The sequence below is a fragment of the Clytia hemisphaerica genome, unplaced genomic scaffold (genome assembly GCF_902728285.1).
Source record: "Clytia hemisphaerica strain Z4C2 unplaced genomic scaffold, Clytia hemisphaerica genome assembly, whole genome shotgun sequence".
In the NCBI taxonomy this organism is placed as follows: Eukaryota; Metazoa; Cnidaria; class Hydrozoa; order Leptothecata; family Clytiidae; genus Clytia; species Clytia hemisphaerica.
Window position 1 is genome coordinate 2,117,477 of NW_027103286.1, and position 16,120 is coordinate 2,133,596.

The 16,120-nt window shown below is 35.9% G+C and overlaps 2 protein-coding genes across 2 annotated transcripts; one reads left to right on the top strand and one right to left on the bottom strand.

The window, feature by feature from the left end:
• The first annotated feature begins 7,936 nt into the window (after positions 1-7,936).
• Positions 7,937-11,561, top strand: LOC136806743 (transmembrane protein 272-like). Its single transcript, XM_067063332.1, has 4 exons — positions 7,937-8,057; positions 9,517-9,630; positions 10,366-10,425; positions 10,607-11,561. Exons 1-4 carry the CDS (start codon positions 8,000-8,002, stop codon positions 11,005-11,007), a joined length of 633 nt encoding a protein of 210 aa, XP_066919433.1. The 5' UTR covers positions 7,937-7,999; the 3' UTR covers positions 11,008-11,561.
• A 1,214-nt stretch (positions 11,562-12,775) lies between these two features.
• Positions 12,776-14,469, bottom strand: LOC136806762 (uncharacterized protein MCAP_0864-like). The gene is made up of 2 exons (XM_067063349.1): positions 14,304-14,469; positions 12,776-13,985 (listed from the first exon to the last, which is right to left on the bottom strand). Exons 1-2 carry the CDS (start codon positions 14,400-14,402, stop codon positions 12,873-12,875), a joined length of 1,212 nt encoding a protein of 403 aa, XP_066919450.1. The 5' UTR covers positions 14,403-14,469; the 3' UTR covers positions 12,776-12,872.
• Positions 14,470-16,120: the final 1,651 nt, after the last annotated feature.

A 16,120-nucleotide genomic window follows, 5' to 3' on the forward strand; every position in this document is an offset into this window, starting at 1 on the left:
AAAGGAGCGGGCAATTTCCCAACTGAGAGGAATGATAATACTTAAGGGCTCTGACCATAGTCAGAAAATTGATTTTAGTATCTGAACATAAAAGTTATGTTTTAGATTCTTTAACACTTTTAACAAAGAATTTATAAATTGCTTTTTAATCAAATCCCTTAAGAATTTAATTGCAAAAATGACGTTATGAGCTTTAAAAAGACGTTGATAACATGTTGCATCACCTTCTTTTATAAAAAGTGGTAAGTTTTAATGGGTAATGAACCTTTTTGTTTCGAACTTTTTTCAAACTGTCCGCAAAGAATTGAACTATTTTAAATTTTGCGGAAAATTTTTCTAAAAAGATGTGTCAAAAGTTGTGACTGTTTTTTAAGCAAAATCCAGATGAAAAATTGATGAAAAACCACTATTTTGAAGATTTCGAGACAAAGAAGCATTTACAAAGATTTTCCGCAAAAATTTTTATTGTTCGGTAAAAGATACACCATCTACTGCGAAAAAATTTTCAAAGTGTTTTTTCTCCGCCGAAACTAAGCTCTTAAAAGTTGAAATACTCTTCCTCGCAAAAGTTTTCATTTTCTTCTTCATCAATTTTTTTCAATGCAATTTTTGAATTTTCAGATTCAGGAATAGTTTGTCTAACAGAAAATATATAACATGCCATAGTTTTGTTGGTTACATCAGTCAGAAAACACATTTTAAACACGGCAATTATGAAAAATTCATTATGGTCAGAGCCCTTAAGGAGAGCAAGTTTCGCGGGCAGAAAGTTTTGCGAAGTTAAAAAGTTGCGAAATTTAACGAATTTAAGTTTCGCGAATTATGGTTTTAGCCGAAATTTCACAGATAGAACTTTCGCGAATTCCTCAAGAGGGTAAAGACCAACGGCCCAAATCAACAATAAATTCAACAAAAGAAAAACAAAAAAACAAAAAAAACCGTAAAAGAAGTAAGAAGCAAAACCAAAAACATACCAAAAAATCAAAGGACACAACAAGCTAATATCACATCTACCAACAATATTAAAGTTCAAAAAGACATGAGAATTCTCTATGCTAACGCCGATCAATTTACATCTGGAAAATTAATTGAATTACAAGCCCATGTACAGAAAGAAAAACCTCACCTGGTTGCAATATGTGAAGTGAAAACGAAAGTAGGCCAGCTGAAACATCTACACGAATACGAATTTGGGGAGTACACGCTCGTTAATCAAACAAATGTTGACACTAACAAGGGACGTGGTATCATCATATTATCGCATAACTCCATCAAGCATTTAATTGTCAGGTCTTCAACAGTTGAATTTGAAGAAGCTTGCACTATCGAAGTTCGTCTTGCAGATAAAGATCTGTTGGTGTTTGCTTGTCTTTATCGTAGCCCAACAAAAACCAGATCGTCTGACGAAAACAATGCCAAGCTGAATTCTCTTGTCAAGTCCATCTCCCTGGACAAGAAGTACTCTCATAAAATCCTCATTGGTGATTTTAACTATCCGACAATCAATTGGGAGAATTGGACCACACCCCATAACGAGGAGAGTAAGGAAGAACAATTTTTGGATGCGGTGCGTGATTCTTTCTTACACCAACATGTCGATGAGCCGACAAGATGCCGTGGATCTGATGATCCGTCGACCATCGATTTAATCTTTACAGATGAAAAGAATCAAGTTCGTGATCTACAGTACCTAAGCCCGCTTGGAAGAAGCGACCATAATGTTCTAGCTTTCAACTTCACAGCTTACACTGAGCGCAAATCAAACTCAAAACGTTATGCGTATAACCTGGGAGACTACGCCACCATGAAACAAGAAGCTAGTGTATGGTCTAGAGAGTTTCTTGAAGGCATAGATCAAATGCCAATAGGGGAAACTTGGAATTTATTCAAAAAAAGTAGCTGTTGGAGCTTAGGAATCTTTATGTGCCATTGAAAGAAATTGATCGTCAGAGTTGGAGAAGAAAAGGATCGATACCAATAGGAAGAGACCTACAGACAGAAGTAAGTGAAAACGACGACGACTACACACAGGAAATGGGCTAGATCGGTTTGCCCCATTGAAAAAAGACGCAACCGTCAAATCTACATAACAACAAGAAACAGAGTGAAATCGCATGATGACAAGAGCTCGTCGAAACTACGAACAAAACATTTGCAACAAAGCCAAGTCCAATCCGAAAGTTTTCTGGTCACACGTGCGAAGTAAGATGAAATCTGCTAGCGGAGTTTCCTCTCTTCTAGAAACACCAAAAGATAAATCATCCCTGCGGCACGAGGATAATGAAAAGGCGAATATTCTCCAAAAACAGTTCTGCAGTGTTTCACTAATGAACCAGAAGGTGAAGTCCCTGATTTTCCAAGCAGGACCGAGGAAATTATTGACGATATCGTCATAACCAAGGAAATGCTATCTAAGAAAATTAAGGAGCTTGATACCAATAAATCACTCGGTCCCGATGAAATCCACCCGAAAATGCTAAAAGAGCTTGTAGACGAGATCGCAGAACCTCTTTCCCGTATAATGAACAAGACCTTGACTGAAGGAGAATTACCTGAGGATTGGAAACTTGCCCACGTTACTCCTATTTACAAAAACAAAGGTGCTCATAATCTAGCAGTCAACTATAGACCAGTGAGTCTAACATCAGTAGTTTGTAAACTAATGGAGTCAATCTTAAGAGAGCATATCACAAGATACCTTACAACCCTAAAGTTGCTATCCAAAAAGCAATACGGCTTCATCAGCAGACGTTCTACTGTCACTCAACTACTGATGTATATAGACAAATGCTGTGAAAGTATGTCGGAAGGTAAAGTCGTCGACTGCATATATTTCGATTTCGCGAAAGCGTTTGATACCGTGCCGCATCGCCGACTTTGCAAAAAGTTAGAAGGATATGGAATCACCGGAACAACCAAAAATTGGATAACATCTTTTCTCAAGGGACGAAAGCAACTAGTGAAAGTGAACCAATCTCACTCAAAGCTAGACGATGTAATCAGCGGTATACCACAAGGAAGTGTATTAGGACCTCTACTTTTTGTGCTGTATATAAACGATCTTCCTGACAAAGTTGTTTCCGACCTATTACTTTTTGCAGATGACACGAAGATATTCAAAGAGGTCAATTCCATCAATGATTCTCTTGTCATTCAGAAGGATGTAGACTCATTGAATGAATGGTCTAAAGATTGGCTCTTAAAGTTCCATCCCGATAAATGTCATGTTTTAACACTTGGCAAACTAGCTAACATAAAGCACGCACATCCTTATTCTCTCGCTGGTAATCAACTGGAGCATGTTTTCGAGGAGAAAGACTTGGGAGTTTTGGTGGATGCTGAGCTGATGTTTGAAGAACATATAGCCAAACAGGTAAACAAAGCGAATTCGACACTTGGTATTATCAGAAGGGGGTTTGACAATCTTACTCCAAAGACCATAACGACACTATACTCCGCCTTTGTGAGGCCGCACCTTGAGTACGCGCAGTCAGTCTGGTCACCCAAACTACGCAAACATGTGAACATGCTCGAGGGAGTCCAAAGACGAGCTTCAAAACTTATCCCAATATATCGACACCTCCCGTACAGTGAAAGGCTAAAAAGGCTTGGATTACCAACCCTCGAATTTCGGAGACAGTTTTTGTGATATGGTGCAGGTCTATAAACATCTTTCCTTTTACGACAAAGATACTATACCTTCAAAACTAATCAGCCGTGCACGTCCTAAACGAAGACATTCCAAAGAGCTTTTACCAAACTTTGCTAATGACGGCTTCAATGGACCCCAAACTAAATCGTTTTATTATAGATGTGTGCCAACGTGGAATAAACTACCAAGAGAAGTTGTATCCGCACAATCGATTAAGTCGTTTAAAGAGAAACTGAATGATGCATGGAAAAACCACCCACAAAAATTTGTTACAAGAGGAATGTGAAAGAAGATCGGTTAGAGGCCCATCGTGAGCCTAGCTTGTAAATCTGTATAATAATAATATAAAATTTACCTTTTTTGGTAACAAAAACTCATAAAACACGCAAAAATTTAGCAAACAGTGCAAAACTGAGTAGGAAAGTTTATTTTTCGCGAAAAAAACTTTCTCGCTTTTGAGGTTTAATTTCTTAGATGGCAGAAACTTTCACGTAAAAAAGGATCAAAATTGCGAAAAACGCGAAAGTTTCTGCCCTTAAAGTAGTCGGCCTTTGATGTGCCGCATCCCAAGTCGTGTTCAACTCTTGTGCGTAAAGCTAAAAATATTTCGGTTGGACCCGCCAATCCTCGAAAATGAGGGCTAGGTTCCAGACCTCCTGCTGCAAAATCCTTGACGCAGTCTTGCAAAATTCCGTAATCTAAACGTTCCAGATGTTGAAAATTTTCCGACCTTAAGAGCTTAAGCGTGTCGGATGAAAATTTCTGCATCTGGTTGCCAGATAAACGGGCGAGGGTGGTGTTATCTAGTCTGAATTGCAGACCTCTACAAAACCCCAAGGAGCACGAATCCATTAGTGGATGCCAGCAGCCCAAATACACAATGCTTCGTAAACTCGTAAACAACCTAGGGTTTTATTACCCGGGTATCCGGGTAATAAAAGGGACGGATGTATGTCATTACGGACAACTAATGTTTATAAATTCAAGATTCAAGATGGCGGTACGAAAACGAAAATTTTCAGAAGTTTTCCACTTTCTCTTTTTTACCTTTTAGTCTAACAATTTAGGGTATATAACATGTTAAAATTTTATCAGCATGGTGTGTTTTTTGGTGTTTTTATCGTTCAAGATTTTTATTATTTGCTATTCTACGAGATCAGAACGTCAGAGGATTTAGGAATTACACAACAAATGTATTTCATTGGCCACCTCCCTGCTGGCTGCTGGAGCTTGACTGACTGGTGACTGGGTGCGTGTAGCAGTCGTTTTGAGCTGTTTTTATAGTTTTTGATTACCAACCGAACTAATCGAATGTGTTATCAAGAAGAAATTAGCCTTTTAATAGCCAGGGGGGGGGTAAGGATTAAAAAGTGAAAGTAGGTTGGAATTGTTGCTGATTGAAAAAAAATTTTCCAATTTTTTCCTCTCACCAGTATTAGGATTTAGGGGACTGGTGATTCCAACCTTCCATCCTAATATTCCTAGCTCTAAAGAAGGGTGTTGGGATTAGAAGAGGGATGTCGACATTAGACCAACTCAAGTCAATGTTGTTTTGTGGGGGAGAGAACACATGAGACGGTCTTTTCTTTTTGGATAACAATTTACTCCAGACAGTGTAGACCTAACTCTTCATACAAAAATTACGGGAAACGCATATTTGGACTTTGTACTCTATGCTGCACTCAAGCACTTGAGCCAAAATCCCGCAAAGGCGGGACAAAAATCAGTTTTTTGAAGTTTGCAAAAAAAGGCCACATAGAAGATCTTTCAAATTCAGTATGTGAATAGAGCAGTAAAAAATACAACTTTTCTATTTTTCCTTTTTTTTGCAAAAGTTCTAGGAATGAAAATAAAGGGATAATGATAATTGAATACTATCCATTGATGATCCGCGGCACTATCGTAAAGCTAGAATCACTTCGCGTACACTTCGCTTGAGAAAATGATTGACAGATTGAAGTTTTTCATCCCCGCGGCGCGCGCCGCGCGGGAGCTCGGGCGCTATGCGAGAGTTCTCGGCTCAATCCTCGGACCGCGCTAAAAATGGTAAACTGAGCTGTGATAGATCATTTCGATGGAAGTTGTTGGAATGTTTACAAGGCTCTTGACAGAAAATCGTTTGTTTTATTGTCAATGATGACAGTGTGGTTATTAATTTTGTTAGATCTGACAAATTGATGTTTGTAAGTGCACTTTATAGTTTTGATTCCCATTGAAGAATCATATTCTGGTTTTCATGTTATTAGATGCTGTTTTAGAGCTTTAGGTCTACACTGAAAGTTCTAGGAATGAAAAAAAAGGGATAATGATAATTGAATACTATCCATTGATGATCCGCGGCACTATCGTAAAGCTAGAATCGCTTCGCCTACTCTTCGCTTGAGAAAATGATTGACAGATTGAAGTTTTTCAACCCCGTGGTGCGCGCTGCACGGGAGCTCGGGCGCTCTGCGAGAGTTCTCGGCTCAATCCTCAGACCGCGCTAAACATGGTAGACTGAGCTGTGATAGATCATTTTGATGGAAGTTGTTGGAATGTTTACAAGGCTCTTGACAGAATATTGTTTGTTTTATTGTCAATGATGACAGTGCCGTTATAAATTTTGTTAGGTCTGACAAATTGATGTTTGTACAAGTGCACTTTATAGTTTTGATTCCCATTGAAGAATCATATTCTGGTTTTCATGTTATTAGATGCTGTTTTAGAGCTTTAGAGCTACACTGCCAGAGCCACTAAAACAGGATACATTATTCTTTACCTAAGGCAACAGCTGTACTGTAAAAGACAAATCAATTATTGTAAAAAAATTACAGTATCAAACAAAAGAAAATGTTCAAAAGGTCAAGGAAATCACCAGCGTTAACTTACAATTGGCATTGATAGCAAATTGTTGCGCTTTCAAAGTTTGTAAATATGAATGGCAGCTTTCATGAGCTAAATCTTGATCATCTGGGGTACTGTCAACTGCTCTAACTTAGGACTATCTTACAAAACATGGGACAGTCATTCGGCCACCATTTCACAACCGAATCTCCAAAGTCATTTAATTACTGTAACATACTGCAAATCATAGATACAGCAAATAATGTGAATATGCTACTCTCACCTGGAAGGCTTTCACGTGCAAAAGGAACAAATCTTTGCGATGAGAAACATATAAATGCAATCGCGCGCATTCGCGCAAGCGTCCAAACACAGATATAAGAAAGTCCGTTCTTCCGCAGACACTTGGTAACTTTGACATCTCAATCAATCGTGCAGGCTGGAAAAAAGTCTCTAGAGAAAAACAACACAAAAAATGGTGTCAAGATTTGAGCAGCACGAGTGTGATTAAATTGTTTATTACCTCTTCAAATTATGTACTTTCAAAATGCTTTAAAAATATACATTTGGTTGTGATTATGAGATGGTGAAAGTTTGATTGATAAACTTGGTTGAAGTTATCAAAACAAACTTGTTGTAAAAGAGATTTAAAAAACATTAGGTGAAAATACAGCCCAGAAATCAACCGCCCCAAGATTTGACCAATCGTCCCAAGTTAGAGCAGTTGAGGGTAATTACAGAACGATTTTGACTAATCTTGAATAATTCTGAGAATGTTAGAGATGCGATTTTCTGCTATATTCCCTTCCAAAGTAGGACAATTAAATAGCACAAATTGTTTTTCTAGTATTAACTAATGATCTCAAAATTAATTAAAAAAGTGTCCCATAACTAAATCTCGCCAAACTTGTTTATTCTTCATGACTTGCAACCAACTAAAGTTTCTAAGGCATTTCCATATGATTCTTTCAATTTCACTTCTCCTAAATTTTCAAGCATATTGAGGTAAAAATGGACACTTTGGACAGTGAAACAGGGGATTAAATTTTTAGACCAATTGCTACATGTTTGCAAATAAACCCTTGGTGTTTTAACATATTTTGAACAATTATTATGGACAACAAAATTAAAAAAATTCATTGTTGAAGTATTTTAACTGGAAATTACAGTTTACTGTAATTACAGTTTAAAAACATTCTTGCATGAGGTAATTATGGGACACCTTTTCAGAAACAGGGGTGTGTTGTATGATAGTGTGTATTATAGATTCACCTTTTCTTTCAGACGACAGTGAGTGTTTGATATTTTACAGACCCGTACGACCTGTATAACACAAAAAAAGACTTGTAGGTTGTATAGCTGCGAGAGTGGTATGAGTATATGGACCAATCAGATATGCCGTTCATACTTGTTCTGGACTACTACCATGTACATGCTCGTTTTGATTACAAAAAATAATCATATTGTCTTTTGTAGAATTATAAAAATTAATTTTTTAAATGGTTGCTGGTGTTCGCTTCATTGATGGAAGAAAATCAAACTGTTGATGATGCCCCTCCTCCTTCATATGATTCAATTGCAGGTATAATTATTCATGTCTTTTGTTGATATTCAATGTTCAATGTTCGAGTTTTTATTTGACGTCAGTTAGTCAACACGCATTTTGTGTAGTTCTTCAAAAATGGTTGAAATTTAGCAAAATCAAAAACATGAACGAAAAAACGACAAAAAGCAAGAAAAACAACCATTTGAAGAAGCTAAACAAAACCAAACATGCACTCCCACCTCCTGCTCAGATGATGATGACCAAAACCGTCTAAAATGCCGAAAATGCCACCGCATGGTACACTACGAGTGCACACAATTACCGCTTTATCAGCTGCAAATTTTTGCCAACACTTATAACGAACAATATCTATGTCAGAATTGCGTGCGGATAACACGATCTCTAATGAGTAAAATAGGTGAGAACTCGTATCATATGATGCAGAGGGAGATTGAGAAGAAGGACGACGTCATTAAAAAACTCAAAAACCAGCTAGCCAAGAACCGTAGCCTTAAGAACGATATCGAAAACATCTTAACCAATAAGATGGCTGACTTTGAAATAAAAACCAAGCAGATTATAAAAGAAGAAATAAAGCAAACGACGAATTACATAGAGAAAACATCAGAAAAAACATACGCTGAAATAACTAAGAAACACAAGGATAATTTCAAATCAGCAGTGAGAGAACACCAACAAGAAAACAAGAATGAAGAAAGAGACATCGAATCAAGAAAACGAAATATTATTATACATGGAATGGTGGAATTAGAGGTAGACAACAAAGAGGAACAACAGGAACAAGACAAAATAGATATTGAAGGTATACTAGGTAACATTGGCGTTCAAGATATCAAACCGTCCCACCATCATCGCATTGGACAAAACCGAAAAGGGCTACATTGGCGTCCAATCAAGTTGATCTTAAAAAAGTATAGAGGAAAAAGAACGGATAATGCAAAATCTGCATAAGCTGAAACGATTCAATGAAATTGGTGGCTTTAGCATCACAGACGACTTCACCATCAACGAAAGAAAAATTATTAAAGATATGTGCCAAAAGGCGACAAAAATGAATTCAAAAAATGACGATTTCGTTTGGCATGTAAGAGGAAGCCCTAGAACAAACCTTCGCCTAGTTCGAAAACCTAGGACAAAGACCAAAACAACGTCTTCTCTTCTGTCCATATCTTCTGACGACTGGACGACAGATGAAGAATTAGACAATTTATAAATCTAAAATTATTTCGTAGAGGTCGATAGACCTGTGAAATATAATTCTATGAATGTTTCAATGCTTCACTGAAATAAACGATGAATTTCGGTTCTTGATAACGATATGAGGATAAAAGAAAAGCTTTAAGGCCATATAATGCTAATTTTCAAATTGCACCATGATAAGATGACATTTTGTGCATGGTTTAATTTTTTAATGTTTTTACAATTTCTTTCTAAAAAAATCATTACTTATCATCCTTTCTGTTTTTCATTTTAGCTGATCCACCACCAACATATGACAGTATTTTTGGTGAGCTGAGAAATGCACGGGCAGAATCATCTGGCACAGCAGATTTTATAAAGAAAGTCATCTTTGTTATACTTTCTACAAGTAGGTTTTTTTATGTTGAAGGTATTTTACTAATATAATAATTAGATAATTAGATTTTAAAGATTAAAATAAGACTCTCTTAGTAACAACATTATCTATAATAATAGCTGTACGTGTTTAAAGCCTTTCTCTGCAGCGTTTTGATTTTTGCTAGCGATTTCAGATTTCCGTATGTTTTAGATTTGCATCAACATTTTTAGCGTAAACACAGATAATATTGATAATTCTTGCCCCCTGCTGATTATTGTCCATGAATTTTATAGATTTCAACAATAGGCTGCAGAAAACTTCCACATTCTTCCACATTGAATTTTTTAAGTGACCTGTCATCTTCCTAATTTTGTGGTATTTTGGTATTTTTAAAGAATTTTAGAAGCACCCTACTATTTCTACTCTTCATTTTCAATTTTTACGAGAAACATTTCAAAAGATTTTTAATGATTTTGAAAGACTTTCAAAGTAACACTCGAATGTCTACACACGATGATGGCTAGGAATCCCTTTTTTTATTTTGAAGCTTTTTGGAAGCAAATCTTTTGTGGTAGAAACTAGCCTTGCAAGGTCATTTTTTAAACTTAGATCTTTTTATTATATGTTTTATGTGCTTTATTCAATGTAGGTAATGAATTAGAGACAAGTCGTCTGTGACGACGACCTGGGGCCGCTAGTTTCTGTCTATATACAGTTATTGCTATGTTTATTTTTATCAACCATTAATTTATCTTTGTTTTCTAGTTGGATGCACTATCTGTTTGGGATTGTCCATTGCTTTGCCAGTGGCATGTATTGTAATAGGTTCGTTTTTTTCTTTTCCTCAGTCAATACTCAACATAATCTTTGCTGAAAGTGTCCTTTAATTTGAAATTTCTCTTTGTTTGATTACAACGACTAGTTGTCACGATCAATTAGATTATTAACTGTACTGTAGGAAGGTAGAACATCAACAAAATTCGATTTTCTCTTTTCCTCTCTATAGGAGTCAAATACAAAGATGATTGCCCACGTCAACGTTTGATTCCGATCTATTTGATTGTGATGGGTGCATTTGGTACGGTACGTCATTTCTTGGGAATGCATTCACAGTGTAAACGAAGGAATCAGCAAAATGATGGTGACAGCTCAGATGAAGCAAATAAAAAGACATTCTTAGAAAGACTTATTGATTGTTTCTTGGTAGCTTGGTTCATAGCTGGCAATGTATGGATTTACAGTATTTATGAGCCGTCTTATAATAAGTTTACGGATCCCTTGGATTATTGTGATGAGACGCTTTATTTGTTTTCATTTTGGTTGATGACCGCTTCATATATTTGTATTGCGTTGTTATGTTGCTGTATGTGCTGTATGGCATGCACTGCTGCTTTCTCTGATGATTAGAAGCAGATGCAATACAGATTTACTTTATTTTTGTTTCTTTGGTTTCTGATGAAGAATCATTTTTAGTTTATTAGTCACATGATTTTTATTTAGCAATATTAATTTATTTTCAGGAGGGTTGGGGAGAATTCTTTTTTTGCGATTTTTAGAATATTCTTATTGAAAATATTATCCCACATTGATTTATTTGTAATAAAAGCTATGAATTTCAAATGAATACCATCATTTACGGGTAGTTTTGGTCCTGTTGTAGAATTTCATTCTAGCAAAATTATTCCACGTACATTTTTTCACCGGACATTAGGTGAACCCTAAGGGCTTTTCCACTTTTCCACTTGAAATGTTTTACAGAACTTTCTTTATGAATCAGATTTGCGTTGATTATCATTTGGTACTGCTACAATTAATTCATTTTTCTAGCATTACATACGCATCTTTATATAGTGGCTAACTACAATTTACAATTTCTGAAAATTATTTAGAGTAAAAATATTAAAATTATTGAGTTTTTTCGTAAAATAAATAAATCATAGGATAAAAATGTCCGAATTTGATATCCAAGTTTATTTAAAGCTCCCAACGATGCATAAAAAATCGGGCACGGGTCTAAAAAGATTTTTCTGTCTTTTGTACACTTCGATGTCTCAGAAGTGCGTCGCTACCCCAACCTTTTTGAAATCCTTTTTTTTTTTTGTACAAGTAGCTCTCTACCGCCCCCTTACGAATTCTAAACATTATTATCGATCTGTTTTATACTGTGGGAAAGACTGATGAAAATATATAAATAGGTTTTTAAAGGTTTCATTTTTACATAAGTGTTACCGTTTCATATCAGGCACATCTTTCATATTAGGACTGTGTCTGCCTATTGTTATATTGTTCTGACTGTAAGTAAAAAAATGTTTTTTTTCTTTCCCTCTTTTTGACCAATGTTGCTCCACATCCGTTTTAATTCAATATCAAAAAGCTTGTGAATCAAAATTGATGATTAAGAGTATTAAGCAAACCATATCACTCTTATCAAAAAACAAAACCTTTTAACGTTTTAATTTTAAAAATACACGTTTTTCTTTTTTTAAGAAACATGAGGCTCAGAATGCCTAAAAAACTAAGAAACATGCTGAAGCTGAGAATGAGAAAAATAACATCTTTTAATTCAATTTTTTAAGAACCTTCCAATCAAAACAAATGTTTTTTTTCTTTGCATGAAAAATAGGCTAATTATGTCAAAAAGTTTAGAAACATGTAAGAAACATTTAAGGCTCAAAAGGCCGATTTCTTAAGGAGCATTGAGGCTGCTTGGTAAAACTAGTTTCTTAAAAAAAAACGTGTAGTTTACAAAACTCTTTAATTTTTTCAATACCAACCTTCATTTTCACTAACATCGTACAATATATTTTTCGTACTTTTTTTTGCGGTATTAAAAAAACAAGAAACAAAATATGAATAAACCAAAAAAAATGGAACCAACAAAAATACTAAGAATGGAAGTCTCTATTCGATCAATTGATGGAAGAACTTGGTGTGTGGATAAAAACAAAGATTATTTGGACGCTATTTATCGATACAATGTGGAAATCAAAGGGGCTTTAACTATGTATATAGTAAGTACACTATTTCTATTTTTTTATTTCCTTACTGCTTTTCATGTTTTAAATGTTTTCTGCAACCATTGATCTAAGTACCGATGCTATCCCTATCTCGTATAACAAGGGGCTCCTGAAATACAATGTCCTACCAGCATGTTTTTTCCACACTTTATCGCGTTTGTTTATTGCCAAAAAATGAAAATAAAAATCACAAGAGCTTAAATTCCATCTTCCTTACAAATATTACCAAGACGACTAGATTAGATTCTCGTTATGTTAAGTATTCTCAACTTCCTTCAGTAACGTGTTGACTATGTCGAGTGTTTGATTTGATTTGTCAGAAGATTTAACACATCGTGGAAAGATAGACTTTTTCTTACGACTCAATAATACAGTTTTCAGTTCTTCTAAGCCTGTTTTTATTACATGATCGATATCCCTCCTTTCATGAGATTCTAAACTTTGAACGTCAATTCTTTTTGATAATCTTCTCGAAAGAGTATCACTGCATTTGATTTCACCTTCAGCATTGGTCAATAACTGTTCGTAAATCCACCGTTGTTCGCGTTCGTTGCTCATTTTATCCATATAGTGTTCCAACATATTTTGTTGATCCTTAGTTTGATTCAGTTTCGATTCAAATGAATTGCTCTTTTTGACAGCCTCGTTCACCGTGATCTGCAGCTTTTCAATGATATTTTCCAAGCCTTCATTTTCCTTACGAGCTGAATGTAAAGTTGCACCAAGTTTCTTTCTTTCTTTTTCAAGGTACTCAATTCTTGACTGTTTTTCATCAACATTCAGTCTCAAGTTTCTTATTCTCTTCAGCAATTCTGTGATTGATTTCTGGCTTTCGGTAAAACACTTCTGATAATGGCAATTCTGAGGATCATGCTGCTTGATGCACACAGCTTTGGCAATCATCGGCAATGTGATAGAATCATCTGTAGAATCGACCAATGTTTCTATCGTTTCCTCAGAATGATTAAGTGTATCACTATAATCGAAATTCGCCAGAGCTTCAATCACATCAGCGTTGGAACTGTCGAATTTATCAACTGTTCTTTCTTCTTCGCACGCCTCAAGTTCATCAATAACGTTAGAATCACCAGTATAAAGAACACCATCATCTGAGTCCGGTATAGGACTTGATGTATCAAGTGAGTCCATCAATATCATACCATCCAAAGCTTGTTCTTGTAGGCTTGTCAAGCGGTCTTTCCATAAATCGATCTCTTTTTGTAGCTCAAGAACTCTTTCCATGCAAAACAATTCTTGATCTGATTTCTCTTGTAATCGTAACTGATCATTTTCCTTCGATATTTCGTCCATCTCGGTATTCTTCTCTTTGAGCTTAGTTCGTAGTTGACCAATTTCTTGACGGAATTTCTGAATTTAAAGAAGATGTAAGTAGTCTAGTATAACCTAAAAGTAGAATTAACCTTTTGGAAGGTCTGGCGTTACAATTTAGGACTTTACAGGAAAACTTACACCCGTTATTTTCAGGATTTCCAACTTTTCAATATTTACTATCAAAATTATATGATTATTTTACTGCTCTGAATGGTTCTACTCTTTGATATGCATATATTTATACTTAGACTTATGCCACAAACATTACATGAACCAGAGCACAGTCATCACATAAGCTTTTTTCTATGGGCACAATGGCTAAGCCAGCCAGAAGGAATAGGGAGAGACACTTACTTCTTCTTTCATTTCGACCTCCGACTCTTCCAATAAATTCTCCTTTCGAGTTTTGATGTTATTGTACAATAAACCCGCATTTACCACTGCTTCAGGCATTCTCTTGCGATAATTACTTTTAACGATAATTAAGTTCAACAAAAAATCTTCTTAACTGTATAAAAAACACAACAAAACTCTTCATCAACGTTGGTGACCTTAAAAAAAAAACAATCAACTTTCAAACGTTTGCTTTATACATTTGAATACGTTGCAATGCTCTTCGAACGTCTGACGTCAATTATATGTCTGAGACCATTTTTTTTTTAGTTTTTTTTTATTATTGTCTTTCAGGTTCTTCCATATTTTACAATGGCTATTCGTCCCGGGGGGGGGGGGCAGCTGGGCAAAAGGACCCCGGGGGGGGGCACTGGGTTTGCGGACTGACGGTAAATGCGGGCCAAAAATTGGCTTTTATAATTGCACCCTTACAGTGCAGCAAAAATCAGTGAAAATCATACCCTTAGAGTGCATTTTCCCCAAAATTTTCTATCCTTTTCGTGCAAAAAATGGTCAAAATTCTAGCATTTTTGGTCAAAATATCTAGGTTTTTCAAGAATTTTCTGAAATTTCTACCCTTACAGTGCATCTCTAGTTTTTCCGACCCTTACAGTGCATTTTAAACATATTGGAAAAGGTACCCTTAGGGCCCGCACATACCCGTCGGTCCTTTTCCCGGGGGGGCAGCTGGGCAAAAAGACCGACGGGTATGTGCGGGTCCTAAGGGTACCTTTTCCAGTATGTTTAAAATGCGCTGTATGGGTCGGAAAAACTAGAGATGCACTGTAAGGGTAGAAATTTCAGAAAATTTTTGAAAAATCTAGATATTTTGACCAAAAATGCTAGAATTTTGACCATTTTTTGCACGAAAGGGATAGAAAATTTGGGGGAAAATGCACTCTAAGGGTATGATTTTCAATGATTTTTGCTGCATTGTAAGGGTGCAATTTTAAAAGCCAATTTTTGGCCCGCATATACCGTCAGTCCACAAACCCAGTGCCCCCCCCCGGGCTATTCGTCCTATGTAAAAATAATCATATTTAAATAAAAAGATAATCAAAAATATATTTCAAAACCAAAAAATTAAAAATCCATAACTCGGAGTTTCATGCTCTAAGCAATCATCAGATGTAACTAAAAAATTAAAAAGCTGTGTGAAAACATATGTTACAAAGTTGGTAAAATGCTGATTAAAAAGTCGTAAAAAAGTGATAAAATCGTAAAACTATGAATTGTCACGAAGGACATCAAATGTGTCCGGAGGGACGTCTTTAAAGTTTTTTAAAAAGAATTTGCTCATATGACGGCACGTGGAGATTAGTTCGGTTCTTTTGTTTATAAGTTTGTCTTTGGAAGTAATTATATGGTACTTTTCGGTCATGCAAAGGTTGCACGATTTTCCCCCATTTGAATAGGGTTTTGCATGATCGATGACTTTCCAGGATAACAGGGGCGAAATGTTTTTGCGCTGTAGTTTCCATACGTGCTTTGAAAGTTCAGTGGAATTCTCTTTTTCCTCATACCTAAAAGTATGTTTGTGTTGGTTCCATCTCGTTTTGAATGTATTTTCGGTAAGGCCGATGTAGTTGACACCCTCGTCGTCTGGGGAGGATTTTACCGTGCGTTGGTATATTAAATGCTTATCCAGACGACGAGGGTGTCAACTACATCGGCCTTACCGAAAATACATTCAAAACGAGATGGAACCAACACAAACATACTTTTAGGTATGAGGAAAAAGAGAATTCCACTGAACTTTCAAAGCACGTATGGAAACT